Raw genomic sequence first — 20,301 nt, forward strand, 5'->3', positions numbered from 1 at the left:
TTTACACATCGGTGGCATAGTGGATATATAATGATGCACACGGTTAGGAAGTTCTAAATTCAAAGCTTGCTTCACAGACTGACTTAGCTGTGGGACCCTGGGCAAGTGACTTAACCTATTCAATTTCCTCATTTGTAAAATTGGGATAATAATAGAAATAATGAATCATATATTAATTGATATTAATTCATCTATATTAAACTGGATACACAAAATTGAACAGTTATATTGGTTATCAGTACAAATATTAAATTGTCACATGAATGCTAGCGATTATCATTTTAAGATTTATCAATTTCTCATATCATTATTCAACTCTCCAACTATCACCTGTTTAACAATTTGTCCATTTCAATAACCTGCCCCAAACTCCTTCTAAAGCTGCACACTAGCATTTCCAGTTTCCTACTACACATAGCTTTTCTGTTCCCATTTCAAACTGTGACTCTACCTGAACACATACAGAGAGAGAGGTAATTCTGTGATCGATGAGACTATAGGCATCATTATATATGTATACATATATACACATATATATGTACACACACACACACACACACACCCCATTCCCTTCTATGCACTCTCTAGCTAGCCAAGTCAGTTTGATGCTGTTTCTCATGAAGTTAGAGGGAATCACAGGAAGATCTTTATCTCAATTCTTCCTACCTACAAATCCAGCTTTCTATCCACCATACCATGTTGCCAATTTTTTTTCCTTTGTTAAAGCTTTTATTTTTCAAAACAAATGCATAGACAAGTCTTAAACATTAACCCTTGCCAAACCTTGTTTTCCAATTTTCCTTCCCTTCTCCCATGCTCTCCCCTAGATGCTGCTATTTTAAAATTTATTATTATTATTAATTTTTTTTTTTTTGCTGGGACAATTGGGGTTAAGTGATTTGCCCAGGGTCACACCTAGGAAGTGTTAAGTAATTGAGACCAGGTTTCAACTCAGGTCCTCCTGACTTCAGGGCTGGTGCTCTATCCATTGCACCACCTAGCTGCCCCCAGTGCCATTTGTTTATGTTGAATTTGTTGTAACCAGAGGGTATGCCACTATACATGACAGCAAAAGAGCCAAAAGTTTAAGTGAAACTAAGAGAATAGGTTAGAGATTTAAAACTAAGGAGGAGACTCATTCATATAAAGGGAAGTTATGGACCAAAAAAAAAAATTTTCTTCATGAATTGCTTGGATTATTTTTTTCTCACCTGGCTTCTATACTCTCAGGAAGAGAAGGGATAATTTTAAAAATACCTACATCCTAGCCTTCTACATGAATAATACTAATTAATATTTGAAATTTTCACTATCTTTATCATTCTTTACTAAAAACTCTTTGGAATCTGCAAGATTCCAAACTTAAATGGAATCTAGATCTAATACTAGTTCCTTTGCTTGGCAATACTAAAAGAGACTATCTAAATAGAGGTTTTCTTTTTGTAAGTGCAAGAGGAAGAGGAAGAGGAGAAATTATATTACTGGTGATTGAACTTTCAAAAAATTCTTACTTTTAAATTTCAAATTTAGCATTTATGTCTAGACCTCTCTGAAAGAGAAAAGAAAAAAAGACCAGGCATGAAGACAGTAACAGTACTCTCAATGATTTCTCCTTGAAATCATGAAGCACAATGATTCTAATCCTGCTACCCAGTCCTACTATGAAAAGGGAGGAGAAAATAGGAAGAGCTTTACAGAAATAAGAGTTAAGAGAAGAGAAGCAGATGCACATGTGTTATCTCTAATACTTTATCTTTTCTGAAAAGACCAACTTAATTTGGCATAAACCAATTTATTTATTTGAGAAATATTTGCTATGTCAAAGTAAAAAAATTGTAGGAGAGGAACATATGCAAGTAAATAGGATTAGGGACTATGATTTTGTTGGTATTGGTAACTAACAGAGAAGGAAGGAAAAATTAGCAATACTTATCTATATCTTAGCAATTCACTCTCTTGGAAGGTATCATGAAAAGTTCAATGACTTGCTCAGGGTCACATAACTATTTTGTGTCAAAGAGGAAATATGAATCTTTTGTCTTCCTCCATCTGAGTAACTCATTTTCTTTAACTGCCTTTAATGAAATTAAATACAACAGATAATTTTCTATTCCTGTTGTTAATTTTATATACACCTAATTTTTCAATTAATCTTTCAAATAACTGTGACAGGAACATAAAAGAATACACAGAGGACCTCTGACACAATGCTCACAGGGAATTTATGGTAAGTTAGATTTTCTGCCCTGGTTCCAGTCTCCTAGCTAAGTGATGAAGAGGGGCCTTTTTTGCCTGGCTAGAAAATAGGGACATTTAGAAGGCAGTAGCCCTTATTCTTCTCTTGGTGTGATATTTTCCCTGGCTGACAACATGCCAACTTTCTCTCCTGGGGAGGGAAAAAAGGAGAGACAAAGACAGACTTTGGGGGGCAACAGACAAATGAAGCTGGATATACAACATGTTTCTGATTTCTAGCTTGTGTCATTAGATATTTGGGGGACTTTTCCCCTTGAGTGAGATTAGGGTCTCTCACAGTTGAGCTGAATTCTCCCTCCCACTAAAGAGTTCACTGATTTATTTACTTTCTAGTAAAGTCAAGTCAAAATGCATATGATGTGTCTACTATATTCCATATAAATGCACTGAGGGATGGAGAAATAAATCAAGGCAAAAAAAATTGTTTTCAAGAAGTTCACAGACAATAATTTATTTGATTTCAGTTTAATATTTGCTTGGATAAATAGGTTTATTATTTAAACTTTTTGATGATTTTTTTTTGGCTGAGGTAATTGGGGTTAAGTGACTTGTCTAGGGTCACACAGTTAGGAAGAGTTAAGTGTCTGAGGCCAGATTTGAACTCAGTTTCTCTTGACTTCAGGGCTGGTGCTCTATCCACTGTACCACTTAGCAGTGGATAGAGCACTTTTTCATAATTTTTTTTGTACAATTATCATCTGGTGGGAAGGATTCAAGTTTTTAGTTATGAACCTAGGGTACCCTCTCTCTTCTTAAGAGATAATGGTTAGGTAAGGGATTAAAATCTTTTTACTAGATCAGCAATATTTAGGAGGGCAGGTAAATATAATTCTAATCCAGTACTCTTTTTCACAAAGGAGAACAGAGTGGCCTACCTCCTGACCTCTTCTCCTGCTCCCTTTCTATCAGGAGACTTTGATTCCTGATAGAAGATTCCTTGAAGAAGGGTGGAGAAGATTCCAGAGATAGCTATTCAAGCCTCCTCATAAGACCCATTTGGACAAAAACCCAGCATGGACTCCACTCCTGAACCTCACTATGATTTTGTGAGCTTCCAATAATATCCCTCACCTAAAACAAAAGAACAAATGCTAAGGTAAAGTCCTGACCCTTATATTCAAGGTCATATCCTGATCTCAGGAAGGATCTAAGTGCTATCCTCTTAAAGAATTGTTTCTCTTCTCTCAATGAAATGCTACCTAGCAAGAAAAAGGCACACCTGAAAAAGAACACGATTCTGGGAGCTAGAGTCTTCTGAATGATTTCCCCTTTACTTGACACTTCTGACTACACAACTATTCAAAAAAATGATCCTCTTCATCACATGGCTACGAGAATAGAAGCAATTAAAAAATGTCTTCACATGCTCCAAATGTCTCTGAAGAAAGATTGTTGTGCATGCTCCTAAGTATCTTTGTTATATAGCTATTGTAACAATTAATGACTAGTATTTTTAAAGGCCTTCCACGTGTCTTACCACATTAGATATTAAAAATTTAAAGAAGGAAAGTTGGTCATTACTCCAGAAATAATTTGCAACCTCCATTTCCTGTAGTTTCATTGCAGACATGTCCTCAAACCATAATTCCTGAATGTTTTTCTTTATACAGTTGTGGGTTAATGAAATTGGTGCCTGCAATCTCTTAGAAAGGTGGAATTGATCAATTCTTTCTGTTGGTTATTAAAGGGATGGTGATGGTGATTAATATACTACCAAGGAGCAGGAGGTTCTATTTCTTTGTTGTACCTTTGGCACTGAACGAGATGAGGTGAGATCTTTCAAGACAGTTGTGAAAATCGAGTAAGGCTTCATCTACTTCAGAATTTGAGTAGGTTTAAAGGACTCTGAGCATGGATCCAAAGGCAGACTTTAGTCCCCTTCTTGCTACATTTTCATGACATCATTTTCTCCCTATTTCAATCAAATATGGGCAACTATGTACTTATTGGTCAAGTTCAATTTTTGGATAGTTCCTGCATTTAGAATGTAAGACCCTCAGCCAATGAGGATGAGGGTCAGTGGTGGGAGGGGTATTTGTATTAGGGATTAAAATGTTAACCCTGCCCTCAGGAGGTGCTTCCTCCCATCCACAGGCAAGAATGTATAATAAACTTTGCTTTGCTTCTAGAGAGCTCTCCAGCTTTTTTTTATTAAATGGTGACCCCTCACCATTTCTGAACTACACAGCACTACAGCAATTCTATGCCTATTGAGAAAGCACCCCTCTAGCCAATCCCTCTTTTTAAAACATTAAGACATCATGTTTTTAATATATAATCCTTGCTTTCACCTCAACAGAACATCTTATCTGTAACTTAATAGAATCAAAAGAGACTATATTCTGCACAGAAATCTTTTTACATCATTCTTATTAAAAGATTAATGAGTTCCTAAAATTTTCAAAAGGCTGATCAGACTAGGAAAGGATTTCCCTAGAAACTGATAAAGTTGATCAAAAAGCAAAAATGTATCATTTGCTAATTCAATAAAAGAGCTATTTTGAGTTAACCAAATTGAAAGAAGACTTTCTAGGAAGTGGCAAAAGATGGATTAAGCAGTTTTAGTAAAATGGTTTTCAGGGATATGCAGGAAATTACTTTGTTTGATTGAGCAAAATTGTTTAACCTAAAATTTGTAAGCGCGCGCGCGCGTGTGTGTGTGTGTGTGTGTGTGTGTGTGTGTGTGCAAACAATGTGGTTTCTCAGAGACTATCCCCTAAAGTGGGTGAAGCCTTAGGCCTTAGTTTCAATTTCCTAGAAATCATGTGATCTTAAAATTATAACTTTTTGCTTGTTTACCTCATTTCTTGCTTGTCTATTTAACCCCGCTCTTTATTTCTGGATCCAGCTTTCCTCATTCTGACTTATAGAGTGCAGACTGCCCACTTCTCACACGATTCTAATAAAAATTTTCTACCTTCAGTTTGAGATATCTCTGAGTAATCAATTTGGGTTGGGGTCTCTGTACCCCCCACATTTCTATATTTCATCTTGACTATGCAATCCTTGCTTTTGAACCTTATACACTTTACCTAGAAGAATAGCCAGAAAACTTTTTGAAGGCAACATAAATCTCTGTCCTGTTATATTTCTTTCTCAAGACGTTTAAAATAATTTAACTAACAAATTTGTTTCTGGAAGATGTGTGCTAAAAATGAAAGGTACTGAGAACTTCTATAAGACAAATACATGATTCTCAGCTTAAGTTAACAGGTTTCCAACTGGTCAAAACATACATAAATGGAGATTGTGAGATGTTACTTGGAAGAGAAAAGGCAAGTTAGGATTACATAATATTTATATTGCTGCTTTTAACTAATATGTAAGCAATTATTGTTTTTTTCCTTGAACACTTCTAGAAAACAGAATTTTAAAGGCATACCAATTACATATTAACATTTATTTTTAGATTTTTGATCCTTCCAAAAGCTAGCTGCCCAATCTAACTCTAATGTCCAAGTAGGCTAAATCACAAAGTTAGCATTTCACTATGAATCCATATATACATATACATTTGTGTATACACACACACACACACATGCATACCACTCTGTATTTTACCTATCTCTAGAAATAAAAAGGGAAAAATTGGATACCTTAAGTAGTGAGTACTGACAACTGGCTATCACGAGGCAGAACTGGAAGACCCAGATGTCCCTAAAAAAGCCTTGTATAAGGAGGACAGATCCCAAAAAAGCAACAAGAATAGCCAGGATGACAGACAACACATTTTCTAGTATCTCACGATTCCTGAAAAATAGAAAAATTTAAACTGAGTAAATAAAATAGATTTAAAAGTTCTAGAAACTAAGACAAGGAGAAGAAAGAGAAATTATTAATATAAAGGTGTAATTTTTAAAAATAACTTTTTATTGACAGAACCCATGCCAGGATAATTTTTTACAACATTATCCCTTGCACTCACTTCTGTTCCGATTTTTCCCTTCCCTCCCTCCATCCCCTCCCCCAGATGGCAAGCAGTCCTATACATGTTAAATATGTCATGGTATATAAAGATGTAATATTTAGTTAGTGATTAATTATAATTATAATTTTAATGTATATGTCATATACATTATATATGTTATATATTATAATGTATAAATTACATTTTAATTAGCTTCCATTTTTAAAGAAACCAATAAAATTAGAATGTTTTCTATTAATCTAAATAATAAAACTGGCATGTATTCATCTAAATTTGCTATGCAGAAATATTACTTTTTAACACAAAGCTCATACTTTAATTTCACCTCTACTGAAATGCTTTCATTTTAGAGGGTATGACATTTATTAAAATAAATGCTAAGAGAGCTTAAAAGTCTAAAAATGCTAAGCAGGTTATCAAAAGAAGTTAAATCTGAAAACTTAAATTCTTAAAATATATTTTACTGGAAGACTGAATGTAATCTATGTTACAAACCTCATTACATAAAATTAAATTTGACCTTTGTCTTTCTTTTTTTATTAATTCAATTTAGAGTAAAACCAAATTTCATCACATTATACACAAATTATAATAATATTATTTGATAGAACATTGAAATTTTCATCATAAATAATTATAATAGACATTACAATAAATAAGATATCATAATAAAACATAATGAACATATTAGTGATGATGGCCAGGGCATGTGATGGGTTCAGAAACAAACTAAAGATATTAATAATTATTTTTTATGTAAGCTACAAGGTACTCATAGAAAATTCAATAATTTTGAATCTCTCATCATTCTATTTTAATTTATAAAATAGTTTTTACTCACTTTGCTTTGGCTAACAACAACAGATGTGAGGCTTCCTAATCATTCCACTAAGTTCAACAGGGCATCTTTTGTCATAGGAGTAAACTATGCCACCCTATATCTTCCAAACTATTCTATTTGGGACATCTATATTCTTGTAGCTTGTTATTAAGGAAAAATGTTTAACTGTACAATTTCATGTTAGTTATAGCCATCTCTTGTGAAGGAGCTAATAATTATTAGCTTGTTTCATGGATAGATTTATCCTTTCTGATCTTGCCTACTTAAAATAGTCATAAGACAATTTTTAAATGGATTTAGAATAACTATAGAAATATATAGAATGGGGAGCCACAACAGCATATTTGAATATGATGAAAATATTCCCACTGATTCTTCTATACAGACTAAGCATATAGAAATGGACAACATCTACTCCAATCCTCTCATTTTATAGATAAGGAAACTGCAGTTCAAAAAAGTTACATGATTTGTCCCCGGTCATTGAAGTAACTAAGTGACAAAGTCAGGATCTGAACTCAAACCTACTGTATATAACATTATAACATCAAATGTTCATGAAATGACCAAAATCTGTTAAGACACTATTCTAGTCACTGAGAACAAAAACAAAAATGAAACAATTCCTCCTCTGAAGGAACTTACATTTTATTTGAATGCTTCTACTCCCTATGATAAAGTTTATTTGTATTCAAAGAAGGCCCTCTATTTTCATTACAAAGAGTAAAAATAGATATAACTTACAAATTACAATACATTCTCACCTATCAAACAGGGCTAAAAGAGTAAGTCTGTCAAAGTTAATGCCAATCCAAAGTTGGGGCAGAATCCAAAAACGATAGTAGTGTTCTATTTTTTGGGCAGCTTCTTCTTGTGGTGGCATATGTTCCTGAAGATCAGGGCTTAAATCTATATCTTGTTGCTCCAACAAATCTGGATCAATGGTCAACAGTCTATTCAATCGAATCTGGGGAAGAGAGAGCTATAAGAAGATTAGCATTGGAATCATATACTAGTGATAATATATCCAATTCACAATTCAAGACCTGACTATTCAGTTAAAGACTTTGGATAATCAAAGATTATCTAGTTTCATTTATTTTGTTCCTTAGAAAACTCCTGCCATCTCTGGGATATGTCTCTCATTGTTAGTAATTCAAGGAAGTAAGGACCAGAAAGTATTAAGTCTCTATCAAAAAAAATTTTTTTTTGCAGTAAAAGACTTAAAGATTTAATAAGGAAAGTTTGAAAACTAATAGGTTTTTTTGTTCATTTATGAATTTCTATTAAAACTTTCTGTTCACTAAAACCACTACAAAATCATCAATACCCTAAAAATTCTTCTATTCTAACTAATGATTATTTACAATGAAGCTAAACTGTTTCTTTAAATATAGCTGTGGCATTCTTCATAGCAAATCTCAATTCTTTTGACTAAATTTTGTTGTTTTCATCTCATGTGTTTCTAATATTGTATTTAGGCCATCCACTCATCAACCACTACTTAAAAACCATTAGCAATTTTTTTTTTAAAGTCACCTTGTAGCAAAAAAAAAAAAATAAAAAAGGGAGAGAGGGAGAGAGAAAGAAAGAGAGAGAGAGAGAGAGAGAGAGAGAGAGAGAGAGAGAGAGAGAGAGAGAGAGAGAGAGAGAGAGAGAGAGGTGGAGGTGAGAGTTACATGTAACAAAATTAAATGGAGATGGAGGATTTTAAAAATCTTTGCCTCACAAAGTTTCTAGAAATTCCTTTTAAGAAAAAGTTACAATTATGCTCTTCTCACCATCACGTCACTTTCTGATTCAAATAATTTTTCTTTCTATGACAGACACTTCTCTATGTATTCATAAATATAACTCTCTTCTACCTGAAATTCTCTTCCCTCTCCTTTTTTGCTAATTTATCTTTCTCAAAATCCTTAAGACCTTGCTCATTACTCATTTCTTTTCTGTCATTAGTACCAATCAATCCCATCACATTATCACTATTTGGTGGTTCTTCAGCAATTATATACACATCAATCAATTTCTTAAGCTATTCACTAACTAAGCACTGTGCTTGGCACCAGGGATGCAAAGATAGCAAACAACTATCCCTGGTCTCTTAAAAAGCTTACATTCTGTTTATACAGTAACTAGTAGTATGTTAGCCTGAATTTGTTGCTTCATAAAGATTTTATGTGAATTTGTATTCTCCAACTAGATTTAAATCTGAGGACTAAGGAGAGGTCATTTACTACTTTTTTAAAAAAATCTCATAAAGCCAAAATATAGTTCTGTTGTCATTCAGTTACATCCAACTATTTGTGATCCCATGGGCCATAGCATATCAATGTTACCCATGGGATTTTCTTGGCAAAGATACTGGAATGGTTTGCTATTTTAATTTTAATGCTATTGAGTAAAAGTCTTTTAAATGATATCACTATAATTCAGTAAATTATTATTACTTCTGCTAAAATCATATTACAAAAATTCTATTTGTGAACTTTTACAGTTAAAAATTTTACTACACATTTCAAAAACTGAATTTAGAAAGTGACTATTTTTAAATCTCCACATCAATCTTTAAATGTTACTGATCTACAAATAAATGTAAAATGCATTTATAAAATAATGCTATAAGAACAAATGGAGAGATAAGAACAGAAAAATTTTATTTTCAATAATTCACTTGTATTTCACCAAACCTCAAAATTGAATTAACTTGTAAATACAAATAAAAAACCTACCACATCATGGGGATAAAATCGAACTGAGGTAGAACTGGATACATGAGAGTCCGTGTCACTAAAATAAAATGAAAACATTTAAGATTATAGTTTTTGTAAGCAATTCTCTGGAAATTAGATGTATGCTTATATAATGATTTTGCCATTTGCAAGCTTCAAAACACAGTAATTTTATAAACAAATACATGATTCAAAATAAATTTCCATAGTTCAACTACTTTCATATTTTAAATATCCAAGCTAATTCTAACTTTTATAGTACAACTTTTTTCTCTTTCAGTCAGGTTAAAACAATTAAGTATTTCCATTTCCTCTGTATTCTTTGAATCTACACACAATGCTAATTTAATCAAAAGTTTTATTAATTATAATATACTGCTAGGTCAACTAGAAAAGTAATTGAGTCATCATAGTGTTCTATAAAATATATTCATAAGGCATAATAAAGTAGTTATATAGGGCTCTTAAGTCTTCTATTCTTTTATTTTACTAGTGAGGAAACAAGAAGCCCAAAGAAGTTAAGTGATGGAGCTAATATAGAGCAGAACTTATAGCACCATGCCCTCTAATTCTAAATCTAATATTCTTTCTACTATACTATGAAGTCTCTCACATGGTTGGTTCTAAGTGGTCAAATAACCTCAGAGCAGAAGGGTGATATAATAAATACTATACTAAGGATTCTGACTTGAGTCAGAAGTAACTTGTGTTTGATTCTAGCTTCTTATATGTCACTATGAAAAAATGACAATCTTTCTAAGCCTCAGTTTTCTCTCTATAAAACAATAATATTTTATATTTGTTTTATAGGCCCAAATGGGATAATATATGTAAAATTCTTAAGAATCCTACAGAAATGTCATAAAGTTCAGTTATTCTAAGACTGGTTTAATACCCTTCTAGTAAAGTTGTTCACTAATTTGATCACATATAAACACCCTTCAATGATGTATAACCTCAAAGATAACTGATCATTAAAATGAAGTTCAACAGAAAAAACACTTAGAGCTTCAACCTAATCTCACTTAAATAACATCCTCATTCTATACATGAACAAAATAATTTAAATTGTAGCTTCATTCATTAGGGAAAGGATAATTGAGAGGAGGCAAAAAAAAAAAAAAAAAAACCCAGACAACTTTGCAGTGATTCTAAAACTGAGAAATCCTGATCAGCAATGATAACAAATTTATAGAAACAAACATCTGGAATATACTTAAAACTCATTCCTAACTTGAAATTCTCTTCTTTATCCAAAATTCAGCTCAGTTGCCAATTCCTCTAAGAAACTTCTGATCTTCCTGGCAGAAAGTTGTCCCTCCATCTCCTTTTTGCCCCATGACACAATTCTCTATATTCTTATTTGTCTATCTCCTAATAGGGGATAAAATCCTTTCAGGGTAAGGAAGGTATCTATTTTTCATGTAGCACCTAGTTCTTCCACAGAGTAAATATATAATAAAATTTGTAATTGAAATTTAGTTTGCACCTCCCCAAATGCTGTCTTTTTTTGCATTTCATTCCTAAAAACTAAATGTGAAAAAAATCCCCATTTTCAGAAATAGTCCACCTTCTACTTGTCAGATAGAAGTCTAATTATTTTATTAAAAAACAAATACAAAGCACACTTGACAGTCCTCAGAAGGAAATGTGATTTCAAAAAGAGAAAACATAAAAAAGGTTGATGACATGCAATTTAAAATATTTTATTGTAAATTTTTAATATAAACATAATTCAGCATAAACTCAGGAACTATAGCTAATTTCTGAAACCATATCACAAAAGAATTCCCCGGCACAAGAAAAAATATAAAGAAAAATTTGAATCCTGAATCTAACTTTTTTCTAAAATACTTTTTCCCAATTTCCAAGGGAAGTGTTTCTAGTTAAAAACAAAACAAAACAAAACAAAAAACTGGAAAATAAGCTCTGACAAATTAACTAAATCTACACAAATATAAAGATTTATTTTATATCCACATTTATGATTCAAGGCTTAGAAACTTAAGTTCAAAGCATTTGGCTAAAAACAAAAAAGACAAAGTGATATTAATTTGAAACTGAATTTGCACACACCAGATGTTGGATGCTCTTCTTGCTGCTGGTTCAAAATTCACAAGTGACATGTCACAGCCACCAGTCTCATAAAGTGTAGAAGAGAACTTACCTACCAAAAAAAAAAGGGGGAGGGAAGAAGGGATAGGGTGAAGACAAAGGGCCATTAGAATATGGGTGCAGCTCCCACTTCCCCCTTTTGCCCTATAGCTTAAGAGAAAAATAGAATATAAAATTCTAAAGGTTAACTGTTTCATAAATCATCAGAATATAAAATTTAACATGATAACAAATGGAAAAGACTATCATATAAGACAGAACTTCAACATATATAAAAGGGAACTAAAATAAATACACAGTTTTGCAGTTGTTTCTAAAATGGATTTATCTCTAATTTAAACCTATCCAATTCAGTACAACAAATCTAGATAGAATCAAGTGAATTTAATATTACTTAGAAATGATCATAATTAACTTGCCAATGATGTCAAGAGGCAATTATATTGCAAGGCTGCTTTAATCTCAAATAATAAAATTCCAAATTAACTTTGCTGCTCATAAATTTAGAGCTTTGTAAGAATAGTTCAACAAAAGAACAATCAATTATGCTAACATCATATTAGTTATAGATTAAAATTACTTAATAGCAGAATAATTTTCTAACCCACTATAAGTCAGATGACTGGAAACTTAAGAAAATTCAGCAAGAATAATTATTCATCATAATATAAGCCAATCCAAAAACTGCCACAAAATACACACAGGAAAAAAACCAACAACACAATTTTTAAATGACAATTGTCCTAACTGGATTACATTTTAAAAACAAATGACTATGAACTTGGTAGACATCAAATTGTTGTGTTGTCTTGGAAATTTGTTTAAGTAAAAAAAAAAAAATTCTGCTCTAAATAATAATCTGAAAGATTTTCAGGTGATCAAAAATACTTCACTGTTAGTGTTTGTTCACTTCAAAGGCAAAAATTCACTGAAAATAATAATTTCCCCATTTACAAAGTGAGGGAACTCCCTCTTATGAAGACATATCAAAAAAACTTAAGATAAAATCATGGTCCTCTGACATACAGAAAGTGGGCAATGAATAGTAGCCAATAAGGACAAGAGACTGGACTTAAACACTTCAAATCTTGACAGTAAAATCAGTTTTCTATTCACTAAAACAAACTGCCTCTTGCTCTAATCTGAATATACATACGTACCCAAAAAATCCTTCAAAGCCAATAAATCTCCTCCTTCCCCCAAAAAAGGAATAATGCAATACTCCTCTCTCCGCAGTTTCCAATTTTAAGTCCCTGGATTCTTTGGTATTGTTGCTTACTTTGAAAGACTGGGATATTCATGGAGTTTTATTTAAGTAACTATGATTTTTTAAACAGGAAAGTGAGGGGAGCTAAAAACAAGTTCAATTCTCTTTTCCCTTTCTCCTAGCTATAGCAATCAAGATTATTAAAGAAGATTTTTTTAAAAAAATACTTAAAAAAAAAAAACTTATTTTGAAATTAAAAAAAAACAAAACACAACCAAGCACTTTTTAATGTAAATTTAACCATCCATTTTGTCTCCATGAAGGCCATCCTGCTCCCTGCTCCCATTATCTACTGTATCATCCACAAAGGAAGGTTAAATTCCTGAGACTGTCTTATCAGCATGACAGGGATATTTAATTCATCACATTAAACAGATCCCACTTCTCTGCAAGGGTGATCTAGGCACAGTTAACCCCCACAAATAATATGACAAAAGCAATCTCATTATCCTGCATTATACTCCACTTCTGGCTTTTCCATCATGTAATTGCTGACATAAACATAATGCACATGTGAGTTTGTTCCTGAGGACCCTCCCCAATTCTTTATATCTCACCCTAAATCTCACTATTTTCTCTTTCCTTTTAAAATGCCATTTACTCAAAACCTGTAGCTAAATCATTTTTGGATTTTGCCCATGAACCTTTTTCACATCAATAAAAAGGTATTTCTGGCTACAAGAATGCCTCTGAGTTCTTCACATTTAGAACTGATTTCCCAACTATTTGATACTTCACTTTTACTTTGAACCTTGAGCCAAGGGCCATACTAAGCTTTTTGAGCCAAGGTATCCTTCATAATAGAACTTTCTTGAATAACAGATCTCTTAGGCTAGGAGGAAATTTTTTTTTCAAATTCCATAAAGGAATGATTATCCATTTTGTGGGATATCCTCTTAGTTTTAAACACTTCATTTACATATAAGCAACTTTGCCAGAAAATGAACAAAAGAACTAACTGAAACAGAGGTCAGTCTGGCTACTTCCCAGCAGTTTTAATGAAAGATGTTTTGTTTTATTTGGGGAAGAGAGAAAAAAAAAGTGCAACAACTGGATAGTAGGATAATGAAAAATGAAATTAATTTTTTTTTCAGCTAACAGTAAAAAACTAGGTATCACATGTAAATTATTATTATTACTATTCCAAGCAACATTTGTTCTCCCATTGGTTTCAGATAATTAAGAGCTAGTCAATCTATCAATTTGCTCTCATCTTCCAAATTACTGATCAAAATTTATAGTTGACATGAATATTCAACTATATTAAACTGATACACAAATATAAAGAAAATGCCTAAACTGAGCTGTATGAAACAGTATGTATTTTGCACTTTGGAAATAAATTTTAACATAAAATAATATAATTTGAATATGTAAGAACTCCATGGTAATATGAATATTGAGATTTGTTTTAAGAGAACTATCCGGCAATGTTCCTCAATATTTTTTTTTTTTTTGATTTTTTTTTAAAGTAAAAAAAAAGAGATTATTAACACATAAAGGGAAGATCAGTTGGTGGGTCCCTGCCTGGGATAATAAATGACTGAAACTGAACATTGATTTTATAGAGAAGAAAGCATCTTCCATAGAAAGGCAAAAGTTTTTGACTAGATCATGAAATCATGAAAAAGCAGATTAGTGCTACCTCAATTCTTCCCTAAGTAATTCTGATTGGCCTACCTCTCAGATGGGGAGATATAGCTAAGTGAGCAACTGCTGCCTTATTATCTTCAATGAAGAGATGGGATTAGCACCAAGGAAGTACTATTAATGCTCTCCCCTGAAGGATCATACGCCTCAAAGTCAAGCAAAGTTAAAGATAGGGTCACTTAAGAATGACTCTGATTTTACACAATTTACTCTCTTTGGTACTAACGAGAAGGAAATCATGGAGAAACACCACAATCAGATTGATACTGTTCTATTCTCAAATGCATCATTCCAATCTCAGTTGTTTGTGCCAAATCTAATTGAGTATCATTAATGGCTACAAACTAAGGGACAAACTAAAATAGGAAACAAGTGTAATGTTTTCTAGTTTTTTCTGCGGGTCCTTCAAACTCCTAAATGTTAAAAAGACTAAATTATGAGATTAAGCCATAATCTCATACATAATTTAATGAAACAAACTTTGTTAAGTAGGCTCTAGTAAACTAAATCAAGTTACAGATTAAACTATTTGAGAGAACTCAGCATGTATTATTAAATTGAGAAGGGAGATTTACCTATCACCTAGATCATAGATGAAACTCAAGCTTTCCTAATGGCATTTGCTCAGCATATTGCCTTAATCCCAAACAGAAAATGTATTCTGCATTAAATTCTGATCTACCACAATTATCCTATCAGAAGAACACATTACAATTTAAATGAGACACATTACAACAGTTTCAAGCCAAACTTCAACCAAATTAAATTTGAATTTATAATTCCCAATAAAAAAATTGCTAAAAAATCTCACTTTTCCCAAAATTTAGGTGATTTAGCTATACTTTACCTAAATAATTAAATTCTGTTGAATCATTTCAAACTACCTACTTATTCAAAATACCTATGCTTATTCTCTAGTAGTCAAAGTCAACTTCTATTACAAGAAAATGTATCACCTTAGAGATATAAGAGGAAGTGTGCTACTAGCACTCAATCTTAATCCTAGCTGTAAAACTCAAAAATCCACTAAAATGTTTTATCAGTTATAAAAAATTTTAAACTATAATTTGAAAATTTACAGTAAAGGTACTACAATTCAGTTACAAATTTTGGCCTTGGGTTGTGAAGGTAGAAATAATCTCCATCACTAATAGCTGAGAGTGCTGTTTTGAGACTCTTCCCTTTTAAACTGCTCCTTTCTGTAATTGTCTCACAACAGGTTTTTTTTTTTTTTTTTTTTTAATAGGTGGAAATGTTCCTCTGCAAAGCTCTCTTAAAGAAAAAGACCTCACATACACTAGAAAACTTCTGAAGTGAAAGTTCTATCTAGCCTACTTCATACTGCTCCCCTTCTGGAAGAATGCTAGTCTTTCTTTCTCTTAGGCTTTAATTTTTTCAAATTTAGTTTTACCATTAACAGTTGGCAATAACCAAAAGTCCCATATTCATCTGTCCAATTTATTTCCCACAATTATAAATCTTGATTACCAAGTCTCATCCATGTTGGACATTCCCTATCAAAGTAGCAGTTTTATTTCTTTTCCTAGCATTTAACAGTTTGCCTAATAGGGAGTCAGCAGGGGGCTTATTCTGTGCCAATCTCATATTAGTATTTATACCTCCATTAGTTTTTCTGTTCTTGGGCAATCCAATGTTGGACCTGTACTCACCAGCTGCCCTTTTCTGTTCCTTCACTTATTAATGAGAATGAATGTTTGAATTTGAGATTTATTTTTACTCATCTACCTGAGTATGGAGAAATTACCATGGCTAACTAATCACCAGGGGAGTCTACTCAGTCTACTCTTACCAGCTCTTAAGCGAAGATCTGAGTACAATTAAAAAAAAAAAAAAGTCCTAAGAAATGAGAAGTATTTTTACTTCTGCCATTAAGTTATTACTTTCTCTTAGAAACCATGAGCTAACAACCAATCAGTGTTAAGACAGTAAACACTGTCTAGCTAAGGATTAGGATATGAACCTATTAAAGTCTTTCTAACTTCAATTCCAGCATTCTATTCAAAATATCATGCTGGCTTTTAATATCATAATTTAATCAACATGCATTTATTAAACAAGTACTATTAAGCCTCTGCTGGAGAAAGAAAAAACCTTATTTCTCCCCTCTATGAGCTTACAATATATCAGGATAAATATATACATTAAAAAATAAAAATAAAACATCATGTATTTCCATTCAAAAAAACGCATAATACAGAATTTTGATCTTACATGAGCCTTTAATCCTATCAACTGATGAAAGGAGCAGCAAAATTTGGGAATTTAAATATAAAAGGAAGGTGCCTCTCCTTCACCTAGTTGTTGAAGGTAAACTGGAACTGATGAGGGGAATACAGACCAGAGAGATCCCTGGAGGCCTTTAAGAAATAGCCTATCAAATCCTGGAGAGAGTTCCATAGTTTCAGACCTTGGAGGTTGCAAACCCCTCTGTGGTATGACCCTTGTACCTTTACCAAACAAGAGGGAGCTTCTTTCTTTTTCTCTAACCCCCGATATGTCATCATGCAGAGGAGCTAATGCTAAGGGACATCAAGCAGGGAGAAAAGACATACACTCTCCAAAAGTATAAAAACTGGCCCTGAATTCAAATCTGGTCTCAGACACTTAATACTTCCTATCTGTGTGACCCTGGGCAAGTCACTTAACCCCAATTGCCTCAAAAAAAAAAAAAAAAAAAAAAGATGAGGGAATTTTAAAGACAAAGACTTTTAGAATTAAAAAAAAAAAAAGAATATTATAGATTCAAGGAATAACTAGCATAAGCATTGGAAAATCAAGAAAAGGAATGAACTCCAGGAAGAACAAGTAGACAAAGTCTAAAACATGACTAAAAGTAGGTGGGAGAGAAGGGAGGAGAAATAGAACTAGGCAAGTCAGCATGAGCTTGGGCAACCATGAAAGTAGATCTCACTTCTACCCTGTCAGAAGTAGGAGATAAAAACCATCCCACAGATCATTACACATTAGGGCATGGAGGCGCATGTTGAAGATTACTGGGAGCTACAAGGAAACAGAGCCAAAATTCGCACTGGCCATTGGAAACAATGGGCTGCCCAGGATTGAGAAAGCATCTAGAAGAGACAGAATCAAGATGGCAGAGTAAGCGTGGCCTCGCTTACTTGGTATACATTTTCCACAACAATCTAGAAAACACAAAAGACCATATTCAAATTGAGAAAGCTGAGAAAAAATTCACATAGTTATTTTCCTAGCTCATAGCTTAGGAAGCCAGAGAGAGGAAGCCACAGGAAGATTCCAGTGACAAGGGAGAGAACGAACGCTGAGACAAAGGACCAGGGCAAGAAGAGATCTAGTTGCTGATGAGGAAGAGGAACCACCGGACGACCCTTGTCACCTACTGCTTAGATCCAGGTCATGGAAAATGTACACATTCTTATGTGGAGAGAGGATAAATCTTTATTATATTATACATTATACTTTATTATAAGTAGGGGTCTCAAAGGGAATTTAATTGATCAAGGTGATTTTCCTAACATGCAAGTCTGATCACCTACCTAATAAACTCCAGTGCTTCCCTATTGCCTCCAGAGTCAAAACAAAACCCTCTGTTTGGAACTTACAGCCCTTTATGACCTATCCCCTTTTATCTTTCTAGTCTCTTTACATATTACTCCCTGTCAAGCATTCTTTAATCTGGTAACACTGGCCTCCTGGCTTTACAAACACATTTCTCAACTCTGCATTTTTCTTTGACTCTCCCCCATTTCCTAGAATGCTCTGATTCCCTCTTCCTGGCATCCCTAGCTTCCTTTAAAACCCAAATAAAATTACATCTTCTAAAGAAAGTCATTCCTAAATCCTCTTAATTCTAGTATCTTCATTCTGTTATATGTATATGTATGTGTGTGTGTGTGTGTGTGTGTGTGTGTGTGTGTGTGTGTGTGTACTAAAGCAGGCTCTCTGTTATGCAATAATTGAAATTTTAAAAGCAGGGGTACAAGTCAAGATTTAAACAAAGTAAAAATAAATCTAATTCAACTAGACAATGAAGGAAATTATATTTTGCTAAAAATTAGCACAGAAAATGAATTAATATCATTACTGAATACATATGTAACAAATGGCAAAACTACGTCCTTAGAGTTAAATCGAAGTTATAGGAAGATAAAGTAAAAATTATATTAGCAGAAAATCTCAGCTTATTCCTCAGAAGACCCAGATAAATTTAAATATATAATAAATATAGAAGCTAAAGTGATGAATGGAATTTTAGAAAGGTTAGATTCATGGATCTCTGGAGAATGCTAAATGGAAACCAAAAAAGTGTAACTATTTCTTGCTATACATCACAGATTCACAAAGAAGGCCCCTTTCTTCCTTTTTTTTTTTTGCTGAGGCAATTGGGATTAAGTGACTTGCCCAGGGTCACACAACTAGGAATATTAAGTGCCTGAGGCCAGATTTGAACTCTAGTTCTCCTGACTTCTGGGCTGGTGCTCTATCCACTGTGTCACCTAGCTGCCCCTATTTTAAGATAATGAAAACAACAAAAATCACTTCCAGGCTCTCCATCTTATTGGACTTTTGTTGACATCTGCCTTGTTTAAGGTGAAATGGTTTTTATCTCCTATTTTCATTCTGATAGGGTAGAAGTGAGAGCTACTTTCATGGCTGCCCAAGACCATGCTGACTTGCTTAGTGCTGTTTCTCTCCCTTTCTCCTACTTACTTTTAGTTATGTTTTAGGAGTTGCCCTGGGGTTCATTCCTTTTCTTGATTCTCTAATGCTTATGATAGTTCTTCCTTGACACATTACAATTCCTTTGGAATACGAATATCATAAACTTCCCTTCCCACAATAAGAATGAAAACATTTCATTTCTATATTTTCTGACTTTTCACTTGTCCTTTTTGTTTTTCTCTTTCATCCTATATTTTCGTAGTTACTATTCAGCTTTTCATCAGGATGCTTGAAAGTCAGATATTACTTTAAGATTACTTAGTTGTCTGGAGAATGGAGGTGTTCTTTGGTTGTACAAGTCTAGAACTGCCTTTAAAAAAATACCATCTTCCATGCTCTTTACTATTTTATTGTGGTAGTAGCTAAATCTTCTTTTGACTATGGTTCCTTTGGACTTGAACTTTGCTTTTACTGTTTGCTTTTTAAATTGATTTTGGCTGTGATATTTCTTGGAGTTTTCACTTTGGGATTTTTCAGGAAGAGATTTTTGGATTCTTTTTTAGTTTTGCTTTACTCTAATACTACTATAATAGTTTTTATTCCCTATATTCCCTAGAAATATGATACTCAGGCTCTTTTTTTTTTTTTTTTGGTAATGGTTTTCAGACAGTCCAAGTTATCGCTCTTGATCTGCTATTTCCAAGTCAGTTTTCTTTGTTAAACAACTTACATTTCTTTCCACTGTTTCAATTTTTTGATTTTGTTTTAATAATGATTTCTTTTCTTATCTATTCATTTTCAGGAAGTCTGTTCTTAGGTATAGTCTAGTATTGGCTGTGCTAAGCTACTAATT

At 33.0% G+C, this 20,301-nt stretch overlaps 1 protein-coding gene across 1 annotated transcript in view; it reads right to left on the reverse strand.

Annotated features, from left to right (window-relative positions):
• Positions 1–20,301, reverse strand: part of PCNX1 (pecanex 1) — a 221,085-nt gene that overhangs the window by 83,218 nt on the left and 117,566 nt on the right. Inside the window, exons 9-12 of the mRNA XM_051977680.1 lie at positions 11,831–11,921; positions 9,755–9,812; positions 7,790–8,007; positions 5,853–6,006 (exon numbers count right to left, since the gene is read on the reverse strand). Of these exons, the coding sequence (XP_051833640.1) occupies positions 5,853–6,006; positions 7,790–8,007; positions 9,755–9,812; positions 11,831–11,921 (521 nt within the window). The remainder of the gene's footprint in view (positions 1–5,852; positions 6,007–7,789; positions 8,008–9,754; positions 9,813–11,830; positions 11,922–20,301) is intronic.

This window comes from Antechinus flavipes, chromosome 2 (genome assembly GCF_016432865.1).
Source record: "Antechinus flavipes isolate AdamAnt ecotype Samford, QLD, Australia chromosome 2, AdamAnt_v2, whole genome shotgun sequence".
Classification (NCBI taxonomy): Eukaryota; Metazoa; Chordata; class Mammalia; order Dasyuromorphia; family Dasyuridae; genus Antechinus; species Antechinus flavipes.